The 24,431-nt window shown below is 39.3% G+C and overlaps 1 protein-coding gene across 1 annotated transcript in view; it reads right to left on the bottom strand.

Moving 5' to 3' along the window:
• The window catches only part of ATP8A2 (ATPase phospholipid transporting 8A2), a 275,818-nt gene that overhangs the window by 220,265 nt on the left and 31,122 nt on the right, over positions 1–24,431 (bottom strand). The window contains exons 13-22 of the mRNA XM_065730191.1: positions 24,236–24,324; positions 23,489–23,533; positions 22,519–22,594; positions 14,853–14,958; positions 13,815–13,897; positions 12,620–12,669; positions 10,587–10,656; positions 8,856–8,940; positions 7,528–7,667; positions 4,685–4,823 (exon numbers count right to left, since the gene is read on the bottom strand). Coding sequence (XP_065586263.1) covers positions 4,685–4,823; positions 7,528–7,667; positions 8,856–8,940; positions 10,587–10,656; positions 12,620–12,669; positions 13,815–13,897; positions 14,853–14,958; positions 22,519–22,594; positions 23,489–23,533; positions 24,236–24,324 — 883 coding nt within the window. The remainder of the gene's footprint in view (positions 1–4,684; positions 4,824–7,527; positions 7,668–8,855; positions 8,941–10,586; positions 10,657–12,619; positions 12,670–13,814; positions 13,898–14,852; positions 14,959–22,518; positions 22,595–23,488; positions 23,534–24,235; positions 24,325–24,431) is intronic.

Raw genomic sequence — 24,431 nt, forward strand, 5'->3', positions numbered from 1 at the left:
TAGAGTCTCCATTTTATCTGCAGTTTCAAATATACTGCTTAACACATTTTGATCAAAGAAAATACAAAATTTCTTAAGAGATATGCTGTATCTCTATGGTAAAAATAATCATTCCTATACATAAACTTCATTCATCCTTATGAAACCTGAATGACCTCCACCACTTTGCAGGAGTGGATGAGAAGTCAGTTACACCCCCATCGTACAGCTGGAAGCACACACGCTGCATCAGCACACATCACTGCATCACACTCCACTTCGCCTCAGCATGTAGTGGGACTTTAGTGAGGAAGGTGGTCCTGAGATCCATCAAAAAACACTGTTCAGGTGATACACAGAGAGCCCCTACCAGCTCCTACAGGCATCAAGAAACTGTACTAGACTGTTCTTCATGAGGAAGTGGGGAACCAACAAACAGCAAGTCATCACAGTGCAGAGCAGCACTCGGAAGGCAGTTCAACACATGCAGCAGGACATCAAGATTCAAATGAAGAAATACTGAAAACAGAAAAATCTCTTATTTTTCTAATAGTAAGAACTAATGTTTGCAGGACTGCTTAATAACACTGACCCAGCAGCTTCTCCTTCATCTGATTGTCACTTGAGACAATGAGTCATTCAGGATATACATACATGGAACTAACAGAATAAACAGTGTAATTCCATCACTACTGATGAGAAGAAGCAAATTAACATTTGTAAACTAATTCTACTGCTTTCTCAAAGCACATACAAGTTCTCTTCCAAATGGCACTACCATGCGGATTCATAAAGCACAGGCCTACTTGTCTATGGAAACATTAACCGTATGCCTCATTGCTGAACTAAGCCACGCAAGGAAAGAAAACACAATCAAACTATTTCACAGTTCTACCATGCTTTTGCATCAAAATGAATCACAGAAAGTGATAATGGTTGTGAAATGAGGACTATGGAAGAGCCGTAGGGCTTTTTTTGTCCTTTCACGTGTCTTAAATGAAGTAGTATACTACTACAATATAAGAGTAATGTTCCAAAGGGAACCACTGCCAGTAGAACCACAGTCAGTATCAAAAATAAGTCCCTCTCCGTAACTCCCATCGGCAAGAGAAAATTGAGGCATGAAACTGTTTTCTGTGAGATTTTTGGTTCCTAAGGAAGGCCATATAGGCTGGTCAACTGCACTACAAACCATTTATTGAGGCTACAGCATTTTTTATAATCGGGCTGGTTTTCTAGGTGTAATCCAGGGCTGACACACCTGTATCAATGACTTCTGTCAAGAAAATCCCTCATCTTTCTTTGTGGAAGGCATAATTGTATCATACAGTCACCTTCAGACAGTACATGACTACCTGCAGAAGTTCTGTTTCTATTCCATTTTCACAGCTGTGTAGAATACAAGTATCAGATGCAGCCTTGCAGAAACTTAATCATCTTACATGTGTTAATAAGCTAAGGTTTACTTTCTGCTATGCAGAAAGATGGAGAATGATATGGAAACCATTGGGAAAGAGATTAAATATATGCTAGTAAAATGCAACCTGCAACACGAAAGCTTTGCAGACAGCCTACGTCACTGGAAAGGTCTTTTAGGTAGGAGCACAGAATTGAGAAAGGAAGTCACAACCCGTACAGACAAAACACTGACTTGGGAAGAGAAGTCAGTTCAAAGTTTGCCATTTCTGAAAGTTAGTCCCAGGCTGAAGAACTACTTCCTTATTTCTACTGGGGTGAAAAGGAGGATATTACAAACTTAACCATTTTGCTCCATGTCAGGGATATTCTTTCACCAGGGAACAGCAATAGCCTCATTCAGCAGGCTGTTACAAATTCAGCATAACTAATTCAAGTGGATTTTCTAAGAGCATTTGATTGGAAAAGCAGCTGCAACGGCAAGCTGTAGTTTCTAAACTGCTGCTCATTGCTTCATTTTAAGTTTTTCAAATCTAACAAGACGCCAGTTGACAACTGGAGCTAGAAAAAGAACTCTGGAAAATGCTAACTTGGTCTGACTTGGGAGTCACAGAGTCAGAAGAGACCATTTTGTGCACTGTCATCACATTCAACAAGAGTGAGATCAAGCTTAGAATAGGAGGGTACAAGTTAAGCCCAATATTCTATAGGAGATCTACGCATAACGCACAATTTTAGGACTGTGAAGATGTCAAAATCTAACAATGGTATAAAAGAATCTGGAAATCATAAAGTTACATGCAAATTTTGTAGTCCTATTTTATTTAGGAAGTTTTATAATAGTTATTCCTGGCAGAACTAACAACACAGACAAAAACAGGCTGTCTGAGATCAGGGCATATTTTTGTCAATGCTTTTGACTTGATCAACTGCTGGCTCAATGCCAGATATAAAATGTCAATCGACACTTGTGAATTGCTGTCTGGGTCTTAAACTTAAAAGTCTGACTAAAAGCCCATGAAGCAGATGAATCAAGTACTTCTGGGACTTGTTTCCCTTCAAGTGTCCTGGGAGAAAACCTGCTTGAACCAAAGTTCAAGATCATAGCCCACAGGCACACTCGCACTGCAGGCATACAGAATACATCTGAGGCAAGAACATTTATCCTCTGTGTTTACAGAGGGCACATACGCCCTGCTCCAGCTTCGCTGTGGGACAGACAAGCTCACTGGCATTGCTTCAATTTCCACAACAGAAAAATCACAGAAGTATTCCAGGAGAGGCCTGAAGAAGGTAAGGAAAACAGAAAGCAGACATACACGTGGACCTGTGGCTTCATGACTTTCAGGTTACACATGCACTATAATGTGAAGATATGGAGTCAAGGTAAGTGAAACAGAGGCACAAAGAGACATTATGGGTGACTCCCAGCTTATGGCTACTGAACACGATTTTAGGGCCTTTCATATGTACAACTAGTGTAGCATGAGTTACTGGCTAGAATGCATCAGTTCAGATTTCCCGGGAGCCTACCAACAGAAGTCTGTCACAGTTTTCAGAGTAATAGTCGCTAAAAGGCAAAGGAGATTTGATTCTGTAAGAGAATTACAATGTCAGATCCCTGCAAAGCATTGTAGAGCTCTTTGCAGAGACTGGCTAACAACAGCTTCAGCAGCTAAAAACAGAAAGCACACTATGTCATGCTTGAAGACATTTCTGAAACCAGAACTCATATTTCCTGTACTAAGTTGCAATGTCTGATCAGTATTAAAACCCACTATGAACACACTCAGTCTGCAAAACTGGAACACAACTGAGTGGAAGGCATGCAACCACCCCACAGCAAGGTGAAGCATCACTCTTTAAAGAAGTCAATCATGCGATTAAAGACAACAGTTGCACATGCAGACTCTGAAGACCAAAGAATCAGCAGCAAACCAGAAGAACAAAGTATTTCAGCTCCTCAACGTGACCACCAAGAGTTGAAGAAGACCTAAGTACATAAGCATATCCATAAAGCAAGCAGGAGACAGTAAGCATCACTGCCACACACTGTGAGGATCTGAAAATACTTCTATTCTCAAGACTGCATACAATACCTGAAATGTAACTGTACATGTGGATTGGGTCTTAAATTACAAACAGTATTTTGTAAGCTAAGATACATCAGTAAGTTGGAGACATAAGAACACCTGTCTTGTGCCTTGACAAACAATCCATATTAAACTATCCATATATTCAATAGCAACAACAGCTTTCTATTAAGACTATGATTACGATATACTTGACTAGTAGATACATGAAAGTAACAGCATGAGTAGTTAGTTATTCAAGCATTCACCTACTTTCACAAACAAAACTTGCAACAAGTTGTAAGTTACACCCATTTTACCCATCATATTCCAAACTACTGAAATCAAGTAAAGGCAGTCCATAAGAATGACTGTGAAATAAATTGAGACACAATGCACAGTAAAACTAAAACATTATAGACTGACTGAGTCCTCTACTTTCCATCCGTACACAGAATTATCTTCTTTTTCATACATTTCAAGAAGTGCAGTTCACCAAAAGCTAAGTCAGAGTCTCTTTCCACATTAACAAAAGCTGCATATCATAGAATCACAGAATGGCTCAGGTTGGAAGGGACCCCACAGATCATTAAGTTCTAACCCCTCTGCCACAGGCGGGGCCACCAACCTCTAGATCTGATACTAGATCAGGCTGCTCGTGGCCACCTCCAGCCTGGTCTTGAACACCTCCATGGACAGAGCATCCACAGCCTCACTGGGCAGCCTATTCCAGCACCTCACCACTCTCTCTGCAAAGAACTTCCCCCTGACATGCAATCTAAACCCTCCCTCCTCGACATTAAAATCATCTGCCCTTGTCCTACCCAAGTAAAAAGTTGATCTTCCTCCTCTAGAATCTCCTTTTAAATATTGTAAGGCTGCAAAGAGGTCTCCTCACAGCCTTCTCTTTCCCAGGCTGAACAAGCCCAGCTCCATCAGCCTGTCTTCACACAGGGGATGCCCCAGCCCTCTGATCATCTTCATGACCCTCCTCCGGACCCTCTCCAACAGCTCCGCACAGCCTGACATTCAGTGCAAAGCTTCCAATCCAAAATTCCCAGCTTTCCAAAAATAAAGGCTTCCTCAAGCCTATCAGCTACCAAGGAGCCAGGCTCTGAGTACAAATCAGGTCTGGTTTTGTTTTAAACATCCACACATCACATCTGCTATGTAACCTGCTACATCTCAGACAAATTTGATGTAACCAAGAAGAATACCTATGTTGAGAGCTGTTTCCTGTTTGTCCCCTGTCAGAATCCATATCTTAATTTCTGCCTTCATTAGTGTGGCTATTGTTTCAGGAACACCTGCTTGCAGGCGGTCTTCAATGGCTGTAGCTCCAAGAAGCAGTAAATCCTGAAAGAAAGAATTTGAGGGATTGGTTTCTTAGGATAAATCTCTGTTTGGAATACTCTAAAAACAGGGAATTAAAAACATGTTGTGCCTCATTGCTAATACAGCTTTTTGACAAGCAATACATACTGCAGTAGATTTGTGTGTGCCTATTCTACTTTCCCAGCACACACATTTCAGGATGCATAGAATGGAACCTGGTGTTTATGATCAGAAAAAGCTGGCAGTGTTTCAAGAGCAATTAATCGAAGTTACACAACTCCAAAACTATCCTGTGGATGAACATATACACTAGAATATTCAGTAATCACTGTAGCAACATGATGAGTGGTCACAGATTGTTTCTTAAGCTCACAAAACAAAAGTCACCTGGCATCACATCATTGAAACTAACTTCCCTCCCATGAAATGTACGCACAAACTGGATACAATCACTCAAAGCAAAAATTATTCTAACTATTTATGGATATAATCACTACATCTGTGGAATAGAAGTGGTATGGACATTAATCAATCCAAGTACCCGTAGTCTAATACAGATGTGTGCCACAAAAGAATGTCTCACACAACGACTTAATACTACAGAATAAACCATATTCATATGCAATTGTAGAGTGATTGCTTGAAGAGATTTGGCAACATCACAGGAAAAAAAAAAGTTCAGGTTGGCAGAAATACCAAAGAAATACACCTTGTCAAAAGGCATAATCCAGTTATCCAATTTTAACATTAGAAGTACTATTAATGATTGCTTAGACATGCAAAAATGTTCCATTTAAAAGAAATGGGTATAAATTGAGTTTAGGCATATGCTCCATTTCAGGAACTGGGCAGACAATGTTTGCAAGGACTATTTTTTTTAATTAGCAAAAATAGATGAAGAGAACATTACAGCAATTCTTGCTTCTATTTATCTATGTATGCATAAATAACTGAAGGGGAAGCTGTCACCCATACAGGCATGTAACCAGACGTTAATTAATGTAAGCCATGACAACAAATAAGTTTTGTTAAGAGACGTTCAGTAGATAAAGGCAGTAGTATGAACTCCCATGACCCATTTACTTTTACTTTTTAACATTTACTTTTTAAAGTAAATTACTTTAAAACTCGTTTGAGTTTTGGTAAAACATTAGCCCTATTAATACAAGCAACATTTGTACATAACAAACACAGTCCAAATGTGTAACTGCAGCTCTCCTGTGTTCCCAAATCTACCTCTTAAGTGATTACACATGAAAGCATAGTGCTGGGAGTGGCCAAGCTACCTGAGCAAGGAGTTACTATTACACCTGTTAAAGCCCTCTCAGCCAATTTATGGGTACCCAAAAAGACAGCTGAAGATTGTCTCTACACACACCTGCACTATGATCCAGTGACCTCAGTCAGACTGAAAATACCACTCCCACTCTTATTTAAACCCCTTAAATGCAAAGTTGGTGTGTTAAAACAGTTATACTACATCTCAGTTTATTATCTAGAAAAAAATAAAATCCTTTATAGCAGGGAATTAACCGGGGAAACACAAACTCTGAGAAAAATCTAAGTTTCCAGTGCAATTCCTTGCTCACTTGCTGACCAGCAAGTAAACTAACATGAAAGGAATATAGTCGATTTTTTTCCTTCCAATATGGTGCTACAAAGTTCAAAACTCCATATCAAAAACCCACTTGTGGCTACCCATTTTTCAAGATGTTAAATTATGAAAGGAGGCAGAAGGTAGACAGCAAAAAATGTTTTAAGGATTGAGAAAACATCTTCAAGTTAGAGAATCAACCTCATGTCAATGGGTCGATCACTCATGATAATTTTTCACATGTGAAATAAGAAAATATGACAGTAAAATGCAGGAAACAGGAAGCCAAAAAGCTACATAAGCCTTCAAAATCAATGCTTAGATAACAACACTGTTACTGATCAGCCAACAGAAGATGACACATCAGAAATCAGTTTGAAAAGCAAGACCTAACCTTCAGCTACCCCTTCATGAGCTGCTGGAGTGTTTCCCTTACTCCACTAAAGCTGGCTCCCACCCTAGTCTCAGTCTTCTCCCTTATTCTGTCTCAAATAACTTGAATAACCAATGAAGAGAGCTCTGGAATTTGAATTGCACTGTTAATATTAACAAAAGCAATTTAAATTCAACAAGTGTTTAAAATAAACCACTGAACAAAAATCAGTGAAATACCCAGAGCAAGGGGGAAAAAGCATGAACAAATGCAGATGAAACAAGCCAACTACCTGCACTTTCAGACAGCAAATAAAAGATCAGTAAATATCGAACACTGGCCCCTAGCGTTGACATCTTAACACTTCATCAGATGAGTGATCAGTTAAAACTTCCTCTCACACCCGCCTTAAACTTTCAGAATTACTAGTTCAACAGTCACATGAAAGGAGCAGTGTTTGAGCTGCAGGCCACACAGAGCACACGGGATGCCTGTAGTGTCTGAAACATCCCTCAGAAAACCTCACGTGTGACTGTCCTACAAAAAAGAAGCAGCTTCTCTTCATGTATTAGCAAGTGAGAACTTGATGCAACATGCTGATTGTATCAGTTCTGCTACCAAGTTAGACTGGTAGAAGGTCTTCAATTAAGAATACATTTCCATTCTTCTGCAGCTGAAAAGAACTATTGGTTGTATTGTATGAAGCCCAAACTGCATGCAAAAGCAATCTGCATTTGACCCTCAAAAAAATGTCTCACCTTCTCAATGATCTCATAGCATTCTTCCAACTTCTGAGTTCTGTCTTTCAAAAGTATACTGGCTTCGTTATAGACGTTCAGCCATTCTCTGTAAGAGTTTTCTGACAGATCAGCATAAGCAATGCACAAAGTCCTCAGACCTACAAAACAATACAGTGTAATTTTAATATATGCAGTGACTGAATATCTGCAAAATGGCCTAATGAACACTAAATTCTACCCCTGTCACTGAAGCTCACTGCAAACTGGTGAATCCTAGTTTTATGTACAATTTTTTTTATCCATTTATTTCCACAAATACTGAACAGGCATATGGCTCATACAGGTCACTAATCCTGGTGCAAATCAAGAGAGCCTAATGGGTACAAGCTTCTCCCTAATTTTCAGTATTGCATTCTAGAATTACTTACTAGAGCAACAAAAGAATCATCTTCCATCATGTTTTGTTTACACATCAAACAAGCTTGCTATTCTTTATTTAAAGATCAAATTAAACAAAGAACTGACTACATATGATCGAGCATGTTACTCTGCACATTTCATTTCCCTCAATGTTTTCTCCTTCAGTGTATGCTTACAACTCCATTATTAATAGCAGTTATATACACAGAGAATTGGGCCTGTGATGTATGACAACCAATTTAGGCTATGGACCAAAATTTATATGCAAAAGTATAGATTTTTTTTCTAGCATGAAGTCAGGCAGAAAGGAATACATGCCATGAAACACAAAGGTTTCATTACTACGATGTGGGAGTCTCAAAAAAAAAAAAAAACAACTAAGGCTGAATAAATAACAGTTTCAGATTTAAGAGAGAAACAATTCATTCATATTTTTACTATAACGTCAATATTTTATCCTAGCACAGAAAAGGGAACAAAGCCAAGTGCTTTCCTGTGAACAGAGGTGTTAGATCAGTCAAAGGCCTTGAGACCACCTCAATTCATCTTGTGTCCTCCAGGCATCTCAGTATGTTCACATTATCAATCTGCTTCATAAAGCTAGAGACTTTGTCATCCAACTTTTTACAGTGGTAAAATACCAGTTACTCAAATTAAATTGGAAAATACAACTCAGGTTCCTTCATTTAATAACAAATAAACAGCTCCAACTCCTTCCAAATTCCATTTCTGTACTGAAATTACACAGAAGCAGAAGTAGGGCACAAATTTCCTCAGGTCTATTTATCTTAGAAGTTGATAATCTGCTGCTACATGCCAATTTTGAATATACAACATCTTATATACATCTTATTTGGCACTAGAAAGCTTAGATAACAGGACACAATCTAATAAACTGGATTCTTTTGATATGCTGCTTCTCTTACCTTCTGTGGCGAAGTACTCAAGATGGCACAGTGTTTGCTCCATATACTGGGAATCTTTCGAAAGCCTCTCAAAAATTACATTATCCTATTAAAAGCAAATTCATTACAATAGAGTAAGTCTACATATGAAGTTTGTACTTGTATATTTACCAGCTCAACTGAAGTTACCTGGCTGGACTTGCTTACATCAGTAATGTATTCAGGTTTGAGAGAGACTGGTTTGAATAATCATGTGAGCTGTGCCCAGTGGCAGATATAAGAGCACAACTACTTCACATAGCAGACACAGAAGTACACTATGCCTCTACACTTTCCATCATGTAATCCTCCCTTAAACAGAACACCCTGTTGTGAATTAAGCAAACGTACTGTTTTTTCAGAGTATGTATGTTGTCTTTTATTCAGCACTCATTGTAATCTTCTTGCAATCCTTTCCAGAAAAGATTCCCATTGATGTTTACAAACTGAAGGTAGAAAAACCTTCTTCTTGCAACTTCTTCTAAATCAAATGCCAATTGAAATACTTTTGTACACAAGTAACAGAAGTAATCAAAATGCAGCAGCATCATCTACCTGTCTCGTTTTATCATGTGACTACCAGATTAAGACGCTACATTATGTAAAATATGCAAACCCTAAATGTGCTTAAATACAGACTCTAAAGCAAACTAAGTGTGCAGGCCTACATCCATCACAGAATGGAGGCACAGAAAACAAGAAATTTATGATCTAAGTGTCCGGATAGGACATTTTCATCAGAACCTGGTAGGCTTCATGTAGAATACACAGAGTAAGGTTTAGATGAGCAGTGGATGCAGCAGAACATATAAAATGAAACACCGTAAGGGAGCAGAAGGGTTGTAGTAATTAGCATATCGGACATCTGATCCTGCTCAAACCAAAGACAGCAAGAAGTTTTTAACTCCTGTTTTCCATCCTTTTCACTGCCAGTCTACAAGGAGCTGTTAACAAAGGCACAGTAATAGCAGTGATTGAACACAAACAGGTGCAAGCCAGTGAGAAGTTACTATTCACACAACTTTAAAGTACTAAGTAGCAAAAGTAGGCTTAATTCCTACATTCTACATTAGCTTGAAGCTAGCACCATTTTTACCGTAACAGAGGAGTTAAACTGAAGCAGAGCAGTGCACCAAGCCTATGTGTCAAGTAAACCAGATCCTTACCGGAAGTTAGGAAGTTTTCCCTGATGCAAAAAATCATCTCCATGATTTCCACTGAAATCAGAACCACACTTTGGCTGTGGAGAATGCTGTTTTACAGCCTTTATATTTTGCTAAGTTACTGCTCATCAGTGAAGACAGAAACATAACTTGGTGCAAGACATGATGACAAATAACAGCAGGTGCAGAGATGTGAGAGAGCCAGATCAAGAGCCAACCACTTGAAAGCAGAAGTTAGTATTACAGCTTTAGACAGCAGCATTTTGTCTAGCTCCTGAATTCCTGCTGCACGGCTGAGTGAAATCCAGCCTTTGCTTAAGTTAAGGGTACTGTTCCCATTAGTTTCAGGATTTCACTCGGGTAGTAAACAGCCTAACAACTTGCCTGCAAAAGAAGTCAAAGAAGGAATTACAGACCTCCTAAATCACTTGGTCCTAAACAAAAAGCCAACTGGTATTATGCATGAGACATGAAGTGCCAGCATCAGTCACAGCTGTTGAAACAATAACTGGTAGTATTAGCTCTCCATTGAAGTGGTATGATTACTCACAGCTCCTTTGCAGTAGAGACGCAGTTGTCCTGCTGGAGTTCGAACAATCACTGACATTCTCTTCCTGTTACTATTGAAAGAAAAACATTTGTTTTCATTATTTATATTGATGAAGCGGAAGCCCTGTTCTAGCCAGTGAATTCCCAGTTGTGCTTAGTGCATCAAGAATCAGGTGAGATGGAAGAGTTGTAACTTAAGACCTCACAATCCTAGAAAGCAGGGAGAAATATTAAACTGCACATTTCCAGCTTCAGCCCCACGGCTCCCGAGGGCAAGCACTTGACCAAAATGCCTATACTTGCAGCCAAACCTGAGCAAGAACTTGGAAAAAGCAAGATGGCATAATAATTATCTCGAACAAAGAGGATTCATTTGCTCTCATCTTTTTTCTCATATCTCAAAGAAAATAGTTTATGGGGATTTTGGCTAAAAATGGAAATACTAAGGCTTCAGCTTTAATATTCAGTGTATTACTCATAGATATAACATAGTTACACAACTATCTACTGACATAAGGGCAGTTATTTAATTTTTAACTCAAAAGAATGAAGATCATGCAAAAATATCACAGAAAGCAGTCACAGTCCAGACCAGCTTTTAGCCTGCTTACCCTCTGAGTACTGCACATCAAGACAGACAAGTCTGATATATGTATATATTTAAAGTACAGGTAAATAGTTTAAGAGTCTAAGGTTTAGGAGTGTAAGGTAAGGGATTTTTTTTTACTTAATTATTTTTAATATAAACATTCTGACATTTCACTTATCCACTTCTCCTTCCTAATAGACACTGGAAATAAAAATGCAGTTTATAAGGGTGAGAGGCAAACAAAGAAATTCCTCCCAAAAGAAACTTAAAGAAACTATAGTTCTGTATTCGAAAGTTAACTATAAGCATACTTGGATGCATCCCTGGAAGCCAGGTGGATGGATCTTCAAGCAACCTGATCTAGTTCAAGACGTCTCTGTGCATGGCAGGAAGCCTAAACAAGATGAACTGTAATGGTCTTTCAAACCCAGAGCTGTCTATGACTTTATGTAATTCTTGTCCTTAGCCAAAAGAGGACTCAGAAGAAGATGGAAACCAGGAGCAGAGGTGTTGCGCTTCCCTTCTTACAAGTATGTACAAACACAGCAGAGTGTCAAGTCTCAAATCCTTCTCCTTGAAAGTTACTCTGGCAGATCTAACCCCTTTTTGTAGGCTTGGGAAACATTTACACATGCTCTTACTATGCCTGATCAGACTAAACCGTCTTTTCATGCTTTCCGAAGCAAGTCTGGAAGGACAACTGTTAACTATGCTAAGAATTTACGCAGCAAACTAATGGCCCTGGGAAACTTCCATGTACTTTTGAAATGTAATTATAGGGATTCTCTCACTTGGTCCAGTGGGAAAGTTGACACCCACAGGGAAGAACTGTGACAGCACTTTCTAAGAGGACTGCATGAGGGCTATAGATACTCCTGGGGAGAGCAGTCAACTTGTCAGTAACCCTGATGGATTCTTCTAGCACTTTTTAAGATATGTTCATAATAGCCTAAGTAGCTACATTCAGAACTGGAAAGGGTGAAAAGAAATCAAATTCAGTCACAGCTAGTTGTTCATAGCTAAGCTGCTTCTTACAACAGGCACCAAAACGTCCTCCAGCAGGCAACTCTACGTATGCAAATAAAACACAAGCGTTTTGCAAACCTCCTGTAAACATTCAATCTGAAATCATGTTCTTCAAGTAGACAAAGGATACATCAGGATATAAGCGAGGTATGGAGCAACACTCCCAGAGCAACAACTTCACAGTAAAAAAGGAGCTTGAGTAGCAGGGGAGATCTCCAAGATCACATTGCAACAGTGGCCACCAGACACCATTTTTAAGAAACTCTTACAGATCATTATTGGAAAAATGGGGGTGGAGGAGCATGAAAAAACTAAGGAGGCTCAGCTTTTCTACTGCATCAGCTATATATTTATCCATCCAAGATATATATTTACAAAAAATGTTTTTCACTGCATTAAACACATTATAGAAAACTTACCTGGAAAATTCCAGAACATTAAGAATTTCAAAGGTTTTTTCTTTTCCCAGCTACAAAAACAAAGACATTTACTATTTTAGGTATAAATTGCATGATATTCCTATGTGTTAACATACAAGTTAGTTAAAGCATTTTTGCTTACACATCCTGGTGTAAATAAGCTGAGATAACAGCTCCCTCTCCTGGTGTAAGTGATGTAGAGCCTTATTTAATGAAGATCATTAGATTCTACTTGAACTTTTAAGATTGTGGCACTTCCATTTACTACTTTTATTCAACTTCAAAAATAATCTTACTTTAGAGATATAAGCATTCTCTACATTCTGCAGAGGGGATAAGAGCATAGACAGCTCTAGAATGCATGCCTCATCCTAAGCTCTTCCCATTAAACTGTTAGTTTCCTGCAAAATAATAAGTTTGAAACAAGTTCCAGACTGACAGATTTGTTTTAAGTGCCTGGCTTGAAGTTGTATGAAAAACATGAAAGAGGATGTACTGAAAAGAAAAAAGTATATCCATTATTCTTAGTAAGCACCTTACTAGGTATTCCAGAAAAAGTTCTTATCTCAGCTGCACCTGTACATGTCTGGAGCCACTTCAGCACAAATTGCAACTTAGTCAGAATGCAGCCCCATGAGTTAGAGACTGCCCATGTCAAATACTGTGTTAGTTACACTCCCCAGCACACATACAGAGATTGCAAGGAAGATGAAATTTATTCAGAAGATTATCTAACTTAGAAGAAAAAAAATATTTTAATACAAGGAATTCAATGTTTAGAAGTAGAGCAACTACTAAATACAACAGTTAGAAATGTGTTAGACACAACTTTCAAGAAAAGAGGAGGTACAGAAGTGAGGGACATGGTTTAGTGGGAATGGTGGTGATTTTAGTGGTCTTTTCCAACCTTATTGATTCTGTGACCTCCTTATGCATGTGTGCTACTTTGTGCTTCCCAGGTAAGTGAAATGATCTTCAAGCACAACTACCATAATTTCACATGAGCTTGCAGTGCCCTACTGCCCATTCCACAGAGAACAGAAGACTCTGCATATAAAACAGACTAAGACAACAACTGACAAACAACAAAAGCCTCTTTTAACTACCTTACCAAAAGCCTTATAAGTAAGAACCAGATAGGAAACATTCATGCTCTACATGAGTGGGGCACACTGTGCCATGCAGGTCGACTTACCGCATCAATGATAACTGAATGAGGAGTCCTTTCTGTGAAGACATAACCAAGCTTTTTTGCTCCTTTCACTAAAGCCCCTTCATCTGCCAATAAAAGATTAAATTTGATGTGATAGGTAGAGAAAGTAAAGTGCAAAGCTCACATCTAAGCAAGACATTGTGCCAAAATAGAAGTCCCCTTTCCCAGCTGTTCAAACTTCCATGTCTGTACGCTAGAGTAGCTGCACATTCACAAGAAAATTCACGTTTTACTCCTTGAAAGGCCATGTGAGATCAGCTAGACAAGCTTCATACTTCATCAGTAAAAAACACTGCAATTTCTGAAGCATTAAGTCCTACTGCTGTGGAGTAGTTATATTTTTCTACCACATGGAAAAGGGGAAATACCTGTTCAGAAAACAAGATCAAAGCTGAATTACTGTATATTCTTACAACATGCATCTAAGGGGTTTGAAATGGATAGGCCTTAAAGTTCCCTTTAATTCAAGCCATTCTGTGATTCTGTGATGGGGAACAGGGTACTGCTATTCAGAACACTGGCCCTACATAGCTCTTTGAGTACTACTGTGCTTCCTGAAAAGACAAAACGAGTGAAGAGCAGATCCAAATACAGCCAAGACTCTGCTCTGTACTGCACTGGGTCCTGTTTCAGCATCTACTGATAAGTTGCACTCATGCCAAATACACCAAGTAACTGTACATGCAGAAACAAATCAGTACTATCACTTCCCTTTACATAGTGAAGTCACTGGAAATTTTTTGCTTTACAGCCCTGCAGAGAGACAAGAGCAAGAGGCCTCTTAAGAGTAGAAGGGATGAAAAGCTCAGCCTGTCAAAAACATCATGGGACTTGACTGCAGTTTTGCAGAAGGCATTAAAAGCAGCATGCATTGATGACATTAGGATCTACTGCTAATATCACACTGGACCACCTAGCTTTTAAAATTAATTTCTTAGGAGTTTCTGAACCTTCCTTCCATCCCTATCCATCCACTCCTTACATCCTCCCCCCCCAAAAAAAAAGGAAGCAGCAACCCACCTGGCGAGGAGGCCTGGTAGATTATTTTATTTCCTTGTCTCTCAGGAACTACAGTGTGACACACGGCCAGCAGGGTGAGGAACTCCTGTATGTGTACAGCTGTGGGCTAGACAGGACACCATGAGGGTTAGTTTTAATAGTACACACAGAGAGGCAACTGTCCCCCAGTCTGAGAGGATGATCTCTTAGGTCACAGTCAAAAAAAAATCCTTGAAAAATAAAAATAAAAATAAAAATAAAAATAAAAATAAAATAAAATAAAATAAAATAAATAAAATAAAATAAAATAAAATAAAATAAAATAAAATAAAATAAAATAAATCTATTCCCTGATTGAAGTAGTTGTCTTACTTGGCACCAGAACATCAATAAAACAGAGTCAAAGGCCAGCATTAATCAACTATATTGACAAAAATAAATGTTTCACTTAAGTTGCAGAGGGATGGGAAGCCCTTCAAACCTCCTAACATGGAAGCACTAATTCTGTAATTAAAAACTAATTCACCCTCAGCAAATTTGCAGATGACACCAAGCTTAGCAGTGCAGTCAACACAGTGGAGGGAAGGGAAGTAATCCAGGGGGACCTGGACAGGCTGGACAAGTGGTCCCATGAGAAACTAATGCAGTTCAACATGGCCACATGCAGGGTGTTGCACTTGGGCTGGGGCAATCCCAGGTATTTATACAAACTGGGGTAAGAACTCCTGGAGAGCAGCTCTGTGGAGAAGGACTTAGGGGTCCTGGTGGACAAGAAGCTGGACATGAATCAGCAGTGTGCACTTGTAGCCCAGAAGGCCGACTATACCTTGGGCTGCATTAAAAAAGAGGTGGCCAGCAGGGAGAGGGAGGGGACTGCCCCCCTCTACTCAGCTTTTTTGAGGCCCCATCTGGAGTACTGCATCCAGACCTGGGGCCCACAGCACAAGAAAGATGCAGAGCTCTTGGAACAGGTCCAGAGGAGGAACACTAAAATGATCAAAGGGATGAAAAATCTCTCCTACGAGGAAAGGTTGAGGGAACTGGTCTTGTTTAGCTTGGAGAAGAGAAGGCTCCAGGGAGATGTCATTGTGGCCTTCCAGTACTTGAAGGGAGCATATAAACAGGGAATGACTGTTTACATGGGTTGATAGTGATAGGATAAGGGGGAATGGTTTTAAATCAAGACAGGACAGATTTAGGTTAGATGTTAGGAGGAAGTTATTCAGTCCAGGGGTGATGACACACAGGTTGCCCAGAGAGGTTATAGATGCCCCATCCCTGGAGGCACTCAAGGCAAGGCTGGATGTGGCTCTGGGCAGCATGCTTTAGTGGCTGGTGACCCTGCCCATGGCAGGAGAGTTGAAACTAGATGAGCTTCGAGGTCCTTTTTAACCCAGACCATTCTATGATATGATATGAAGCACCTCAAGCTTCATATAGGCAAAAGGTGTTCGCCATAAGATACTGATAATTAATTAACAAGACCTACTGCTTTGGTAGCTTCCATGATAGTTTTCAATAGATAATCACACCGGAATTAAGCTCATTGCAACTGCACTCTGAGTGAAGAACATTCAGAGCGAACAGCAGGAGTAACCATTGTGCGCTGCTACACAGGAACACATCATCCAGCCAAGCAGAAATTTCACCAACAGTCTCTACAAGTTCAGCATCATGACAACATAAAATACATCGTTCAGACTGCATAGTCACCATCTGCAACACTGAAAATTACATAACACACATCATTCATCAGCAAATTCTGGCAATTCTGTAGTGATTTGAAGCAAAGCCCCCTATCCCATTCTTTCCTCCTTTCTACCTCTCCCCTCTTGCCCAATGTTTTCAGGCTCATAGCAGCCAGGAATAGTGCTGAACTGCCCAGATCAAACTCAGGCATATTAACATCATACCCGGTTCACACTTTTACTAGGACACTTGGCTGAAACCATTTCCCTTCATCGTGCTGTAACCATACTACCTACAGTTGCTGCACTGAAACCTTACATCACAGCAGCCATTTGTGCAGTGATGGAGCCATTTTAGCAGAAAATCACTGAAGTTTGCAGTTCAGCTTGCAAACTGTCATGAGCTTTGGTATATGAAAAAACCATCTTGTTTCCAAAATTCTCATTAGAATACCTTATTTCATGTTTTCTCTCAGAGACATTACAAATGAGTACTTTTCAAGTGAAAGTGGCAGAATACCACTAAATATTCTCTGATGTGTAAAACTTACATTCTATGTATTTGTCTCACAAATGTGGTACTAAAATGTGAAATACACCACACTTATTAAGCAACATCCTTTAACCACTAACCAAAGACCCTGAAGGCTCCTCCATCAGAAAGGGAAATTTAAATTGTGACTTCTCTTAGAGCAGCAGCATTCACAGCTGGCTCTCGCACATCTTCATACTTCTCCATCTACCTCATGCTACATCACTGTTTCATATGGACCTTTTACTTTCCACAGAAATTTCTGAGCTGCATGGTCACGTGCCATTAAAGTGACCACTGCTGCATTTGACACGCAGAGTACAGAGGCTGTGTTCAAGAAAATGAACAGATTGCACATAACCAAGGAGCAGTGTGAGAAATGCTAAGTTCACAGCAAATTACTGTTCAGGAGGTTACTGCTGCTTCATTATTTCCAGTGAAAGCCACGGAAGATATCTCTCTCAAAAATGCAAAGCCTGCCAGACTCTCAATTCAGCACCCGCTGCTGCAGACCTGCAGTGTCCTTCTCACAGCTGTATCACTTAGCCTCTCTGCATGCTTTCATACTATCTGTTCTATCAGCTAGAAAAAACCTGTCTCTGGTAACATCACCGATTTTAATCCTTCCCACATATATATATTCCTGCTTACAAGCCAGCAGGGTAATTTGCTGCTGCCTTGGTATTTTCACATCTCACAATGGACTCCATGGCAATCTTCCAAACCTTCAGCAGCCGATCACCAGACAGAAGCCAGCTTAGCTTATCATGTCAGCTCTTCCACGCAGCTGTCATTTGTTTCCTTTCTCTATTGTTGCAACAACAGTATAATATTTATTGCACTAGTGTGAATCAAGATAGAGTGTTTGAATGTCTACTTCAGAGCTGTGATTAGCTCATTCTTATTAATGGTTTTTGTGGTAATATATCCTCTGAACCACACAGAGCATAATCCCAGCATAAGATGGAAGCACCACAGGTTAAATGATCCTGCTTTATTACGTGTTTTCCTCTATTTAAAGCAAACCTCAGCCATTTCGTGGCTGATGGTCTCTGGGAGATATTCCTCAAGTTTTACTTTAAGCTCAGCTCTACGTTCTCCCAATTCCATTTTTTCCTTCCTCCTTAATCTGCAGAAGGAACAAAGCTCTCATTCTAGGTTCCTTCTTCCCCCACTTCCCTCTCTGGGTGCCAACAGCTCAGGGTCAAAGCTATTGCATCTCTGGATAATCTGAGAAATATTCAGCTTCAATAATTTTCCATCAGGCAAAGATCTCAGTGAAGCAGCAAAATTTTTATTCGTTATTGCAATGGTGGGCATGCACCTCCTTAGGGCAAGGGAGAAATTGCACACTTGATCAGGGAAACACTTCTTATACCTTTTATACCTTTTTTTTCACAGGTTATTACTTGCCTGTTTCCTATTGACTAGGTACACCAGGCTTACAATCTACGCAACACATTTGTTAATCCATTCTTCCATACGAGGTCTACCACCAGCCTATTGTTTTTAGGATCATTGCATACATTTCTATGGATACAGAAGGGCAGTATTTCTTGAAGCTGTTATACCTGTTTCATCCTATGCCAGGCATTCCTTGCACTGCTCTGTATTTTTCCTTCCCTTACTACTTACAAAAGGCACATTTAAGAAGAAACCCATATCAGAAAACATCTAGAAGGTTACTAAGCCCCATTTCCTGATTTATGATACCTATTATGCTGTGCTAGCAAGCATAAATGTAATTGTATATTTGTATGTATGTAGCAGTCTTTCCTTTGTGCATTCCTTCACAAAAGCTCATATTGTTCATGTTTGATCACAGTGGGTATTGCTCAAGGCCTCTGGATTAATTTCTTACCCATGTCAGGGCATCCCAGCTTCTGCTCTATTCTGCTGCTCAGCATCTTTCCTGCAGCAGCCATTTTTTAAGTTCAGTAAGGGCCTATACCTTGGTGTTGAAAGTTTCTATTGCAAAAATGCAATCTAACTCTCACTATAAGGTCAGTGTGGAATACCAGATGTGTAACCACTTCACCAGTAATATATCCCACTGGCTAAACTTAATTCACACTCTGTCTCTAAAGCAAGAGCTACAAACATGTTCAGAGACCGCCTCATTTCCAGAAGCAGTCTCTGGATTGTTATCTATAAAGGATTATCTACAATAAAAATAGATCTGTGTTTTTTTGCCTTAACTAGGAGGCACAGCATCAACCATTATCAAGCAGAACACAGAGCACTGGACTGAAAGCCATATCAGAAGTCAATTTTCATCCCTTTACATACATATTCTCCATTACTCAGGGGGAATAAACACTGAGCTGAAACTTGGGTGTTTTGGAGAACAAGCCACTCTGCAGAGCTACATATCTGCATGGTGATGTTGCACATGCAGTTATGAGTCCCTCGTTGAAGAAACTGTATTATTTTAGCTTGGTACTCATAGCCTGAAATTACAATGAAGTTACATGAAGAATTTAAGTTAAATGTAATTTCTTCATTTACTTCTAGAGGCACTGATCTAATACTATCTGCAATATTTCCAGATAAGCTAGACTGATAGATTTCTGAGCAACTGGCCTAGAAGTGGCCAGTTGCTCAGAACAGGACACTAAAGTAGAAGTTAATAACTTGACTTTACTACTCTAAATAAATGCTGCCCACTATGTCAATGACAGCTAGTAAAATATTTACCCACTTCATTACCACAGAGAATTATAACTCACTATCTCAAAAAGATATAAAAATTCCTACTATTTTGCTCATTAAACTATGTGGAGAATAGCTGAGGATCCAATCCTGTAAATTCCTCTAAAACAAGGAAGCTGGTATGGCTGGAATGATGTTTCAGGAACACATTAAGGGGCACTGGAATACCAAGTGAATTAAGTACAAGTTTATCTTGTCAAAACCACTGAAAAATAAATGATGGAATGACTGTACTTGAGTAAAAGAAAAATGTCCAACTCCCATATGCAGCAAGGCAAAAAGCAAAAGAGTGAAGTATTTATTGTCAAGTGACTATTTAACTGTGACATGGAAGTGCATATGAATCAATGAATTTCTCCATGTGGAAAAAACTGCACTCATTAACATCCATTGACATTTATTGAATATTTATGGAAACCAAACAGTGCATGTGAGTAGTGGGTGGTGCATCTGAGCAGTAGTAACAGCAATGTGAAAGACAAGCCATGTTACAGACAGCCATGTACAGCTGTCACACCACAGTGAAGAGTGTCTTAATCAAATTATCTGCACAAGTTGGCTAATGGTGTAATTATGTTGGTAAAAACTGTGCCTTTTAGCTAAGAATTGGCTCTATCAAACAGCGTTATTGTGCTCTACCTATTGTAGTTTCCATGGAAATAAGTGGGAGGCATTACTTTTGGAGTGACCCGTATGTGTATATATATATATTTTTATTTTCAACTTGGAAAGAAAATTACTTAGTGTTGAGACAGCTCTAAAAGTAACACATGCAAGTAGATTGAAAAAAAAATACCAATACCAATACAACCTTCACTATCAGAGCAGTGTGCCATTATTGAGTGTTTGAAGAAGACGTCACACTGAGAGCTCCAGCTGCAAAAAGGCAAATGCTTAAAGGAGATTCATTGCCTTTCCGAGTACAGCAACATCTGACCCCACGAGACTGCTAGTGCTGTAAGTCCCATTTCAACTAGCTATGAAAATTATGACACTGAAGTGGATCCACATAAAAGGAAACCACTTATGCACCTGAACAGCATACAGCTAAGGGGTTAGAATCAGGCAACTTTTCTCTATCCCTCTATCCTATAATCCAGTCCTCATCTCATTGATGCAGGTTGAGAGAGAGACCTAGATTTTAAAAGGACACAAAGAACAGATGCAATAGTTTGCTTAGGTCATACACTAGATCATCGATCATCCATGGCTGGCATCCATCCCTCCAGGACAGTCAGGCTCCAAAAGGAATCTCCAGTCTACATAAGGCCCATCTGAAGTTTCATCATGCAGAAATTTCCCCACTGCTTGTCTGATAGCTGAGTTCACACAGTGAGTTCAGTCTAACCGTGCAATAACAGTACTTATCTGCAGTCAAGTTGCCAGCTAAAAGGAAGTGTGAGTACATAAGAGCTGAACACGTTGAACAAAGGTTTCTATCTGAGCTGTCTTTACAGTGACACCTAAGTATGCTATCTAAACCTATTTGTCAGCAGAGAATATTCCATCTATCCCTCTATCCTGAGGAGATTAAAAAACAAAGAGATACCCTAAAGTTAAGGAGCCATCTCAAGGGTAGATGAGATACTCTCAGTCAATCTAATGTACATCTCTTCTGCTTAGCATACTGAAACATAAAAATCACTTCTGTAGACTCCTAAAAACAACAGCTAGTAAGAGCTCAAGCACATATATATAGATTGCACATAAATCAGTAGCGTTTAGTGCAGCAACTACCACTTTGGAGCCAGAAACTACCATAACCCGTAACAGTAACTGCACATTAATAATGTGGGATGGTATCCAGAGGGACCTGGACCAGCTTGAGAGGTGGGCCCATGCCAACCTCAGGAAGCTTAACCGGTCCAAGTGCAAGGTGCTGCATCTGGGTTGGGGCTGAGAATAGCTTGAGAGCAGCCCTGAGGAGAAAGATCTGTGGGGGTGCTGTTGATGAAAGACTCAACGTGACCCAGCAATGTGTGTTTTCAGCCCCAAAGGCCAACTGTATCCTGGGTTGCATCAAGAGAAGTGTGATCAGCAGGTTGAGGGAGGTGATTCTGTCCCTCTACTCTGCTCTCATGAGACCCCATTTGGAGTACTTGTCCAGTTCTGGGGTCCCCAACACGAAAAGAACATGGAGATGTTGGGGTGGGTCCAGAGGAGTGCTAGAAAGCAAAGTTTGTTGTTTCAGTTTGTGCTTGCCAATATCTACATCCCATACTGTGTGACAGCTTCTGAAGAATAGAAGGGTTATGTTTTTTATTTTCTCTCTCCTTTTTTGTAAGTGATTTCTTCTTCTTTCTATGGCTACAGTTTCTAAATAAGAAGAGAACTGACAGTCCTAAGGAGTAGGTCCTCTTGGGATATAAGCAATTATGCAAAAACTGCCCATCACTTTAGGTCTCAGTCACTATAAGCTTAGACATGCAATTAAGTCCTAATCTGTTATGTCCTTTACAGAATATCCATCATTTGCAGCAATTTAAGCAGGTCGCATCACAACCACCTTGTAATGCCCTGGATTATTGCTAAAAACAAACAAAAAAATTAAATTAAAAAAAAAAAAAAGTATTTTCACAGGAAGAGGTAGGAGGAAGCCAATTTGTTTCCTATTTCTCTCTGTACTTTCATTTGTTTTATGACAACCCGTAGAGCAAACTTGATCACACAAGGAGATTTGTTTAGCATTCAATTTCAGACAGGTCTAGAAAGTAGGGCATTTAAGAGATACATGATGTTTACCAAGTAGACTTACATGGTCGTTTTCAATGTTTTGCAGCAGTCTTGGGTCATCAAATTCACATGACTCGCTGGTAGGAGGAGGTAGCTGGCTGCAGAGCAAGACAAGACAAACATAACAGTACAATATTGCCATTCTTTTTACTTAATCTCTTTATATTACTTCGCTCATTTTGTTAGAGAAAAAGAAATAAAATAAAATCCTAGCAAGAACTGTGAAAAGGACACATGACTAACACACAAAACAGTGAAAATAATTAACACTTGCTTCAAAAAACCAGCAAGAAGTCTAAAAGAGTTATCCCTGGAAGTGGATTTCAACATTCAAGTGTCAGTACATCTCCCAGGACAGGTATAGCAGAAACAGATTTAAGTGTTCTTAAAATGCATTGATTTGAAGTTTCCTCTTTAATTCAGTGAATTCTGCTTTAAGATGACTCCTGGAGGACTTTGAGTCTACATAGTCCAAAGCAGTATCTGGAAGAAATTCTTCTACAGAGCTGACTAAAGGAAGCATGTGAGGATAGAAAAAAATGTCAGTGAAGGAAGCAGCAACACAAAGGGAGAGAAGCATCTACAGAAATTCCATCTCAGCAGAAGTAGCAGCCTCTCTTATCAACTTCTTTCTAGAAGTAATCACAAAAACTAGAAGCACTAGAAAAGCCCAACTTAGCTCATAAGGAAGTAGTTTCCTAACAGACCTTGTCATCTACCTGTTTCTTTAGTAGGAACTCACTTCTTACCCATACCTGACATTCAAAGCCACACGAGCCATTGCAGCCTCCTCCAATCCTTAACTCTCCTGTCTGCACCATCTTCCCACTATGGGAGAAGTTGCATCACCCCCCACCAGCCCAGAGTGCTTTTCAAACAGGAGCCTACTTTCAAACACACTGTTCCCTTGGGATTCTTTCAGTTTCTAAATTGAAAGCAACCTGTTTGTACAGTTTGTTACACAGAATGCAAACACCTTGGAATAAATTTACCTGAAATCTTCTGATGAACGTTCTCTTTCCAACTCTGGAAAATGACTGAGGAATGAGATGGGAAAAAAAAACCACAATAAATATGTATTCCACTTTGGAAACTAAAGAATAGGTAGAAGGCAGAGATCAATGAGCCACCACACATACAAGTACACTCTGGAACCACAGATTAAGCTTTTCAAAGGTTTGAATATTTTCAAGTATCTAAATTAGTTATCATGAAACTCAAAAGCTAGTTTGCATGGAGATCTTAAGACTAGACTTAAAAATAAACAAAGACCTCAAACAAATATACAGCATCTGAGAGTCAGAAAGCTGAGTGCTGTGAAATATTAGTAATATCAAGAGATCTTTTTCATAAAAACAGAACAAAGACAGTTAAGAGGGCATCTTCTCCTGTACAAAGCAGATTTAACTCTTGTCTTCTGACAGAGGATTTCTGTCTTTAAGCCACATCTTCTTCCCTCTGCAAACAGCCAGAAGGTATTTAGCACTCCTGTTTCAATTAAGTCACAAGCAGACAGTTAGGAAGCAAGTAAGATTACTTCTCTTTTCATGTAAAGCATTCTCCAAGTTTGTGTTTCATAATTTGTGCTGCAGAACATGAAAATGAATGCTATAACCTGTGATCATAAAAAATGGTACAATATACATTAAACAAAATGTTCTAAGTGTATTCTGATCTAAAAGTATCTGTCATTATCATGCACATGTTCAGCTATGGAGTTTCTAAAAGGTCATACCTACCCGTATGTCACTCCAGCAATACTACATTTCTTGAAGTTCATGATATTACACGTTAGAGTACCTGTTTTATCTGAAAACAGGTATTTTACCTGGAAGAAGAAAGTTTAATTTTAACTTGCAAAGTAACAGAATTTAAATAAATGGAAAACATATTAAGTTTAAGGAAAATTCAGAAAGAGACCTAAGACCCAGAAAT

Source organism: Cyrtonyx montezumae, unplaced genomic scaffold (assembly GCF_038088225.1).
Source record: "Cyrtonyx montezumae isolate F1298 unplaced genomic scaffold, pur_monq_1.0 scaffold_12, whole genome shotgun sequence".
Classification (NCBI taxonomy): Eukaryota; Metazoa; Chordata; class Aves; order Galliformes; family Odontophoridae; genus Cyrtonyx; species Cyrtonyx montezumae.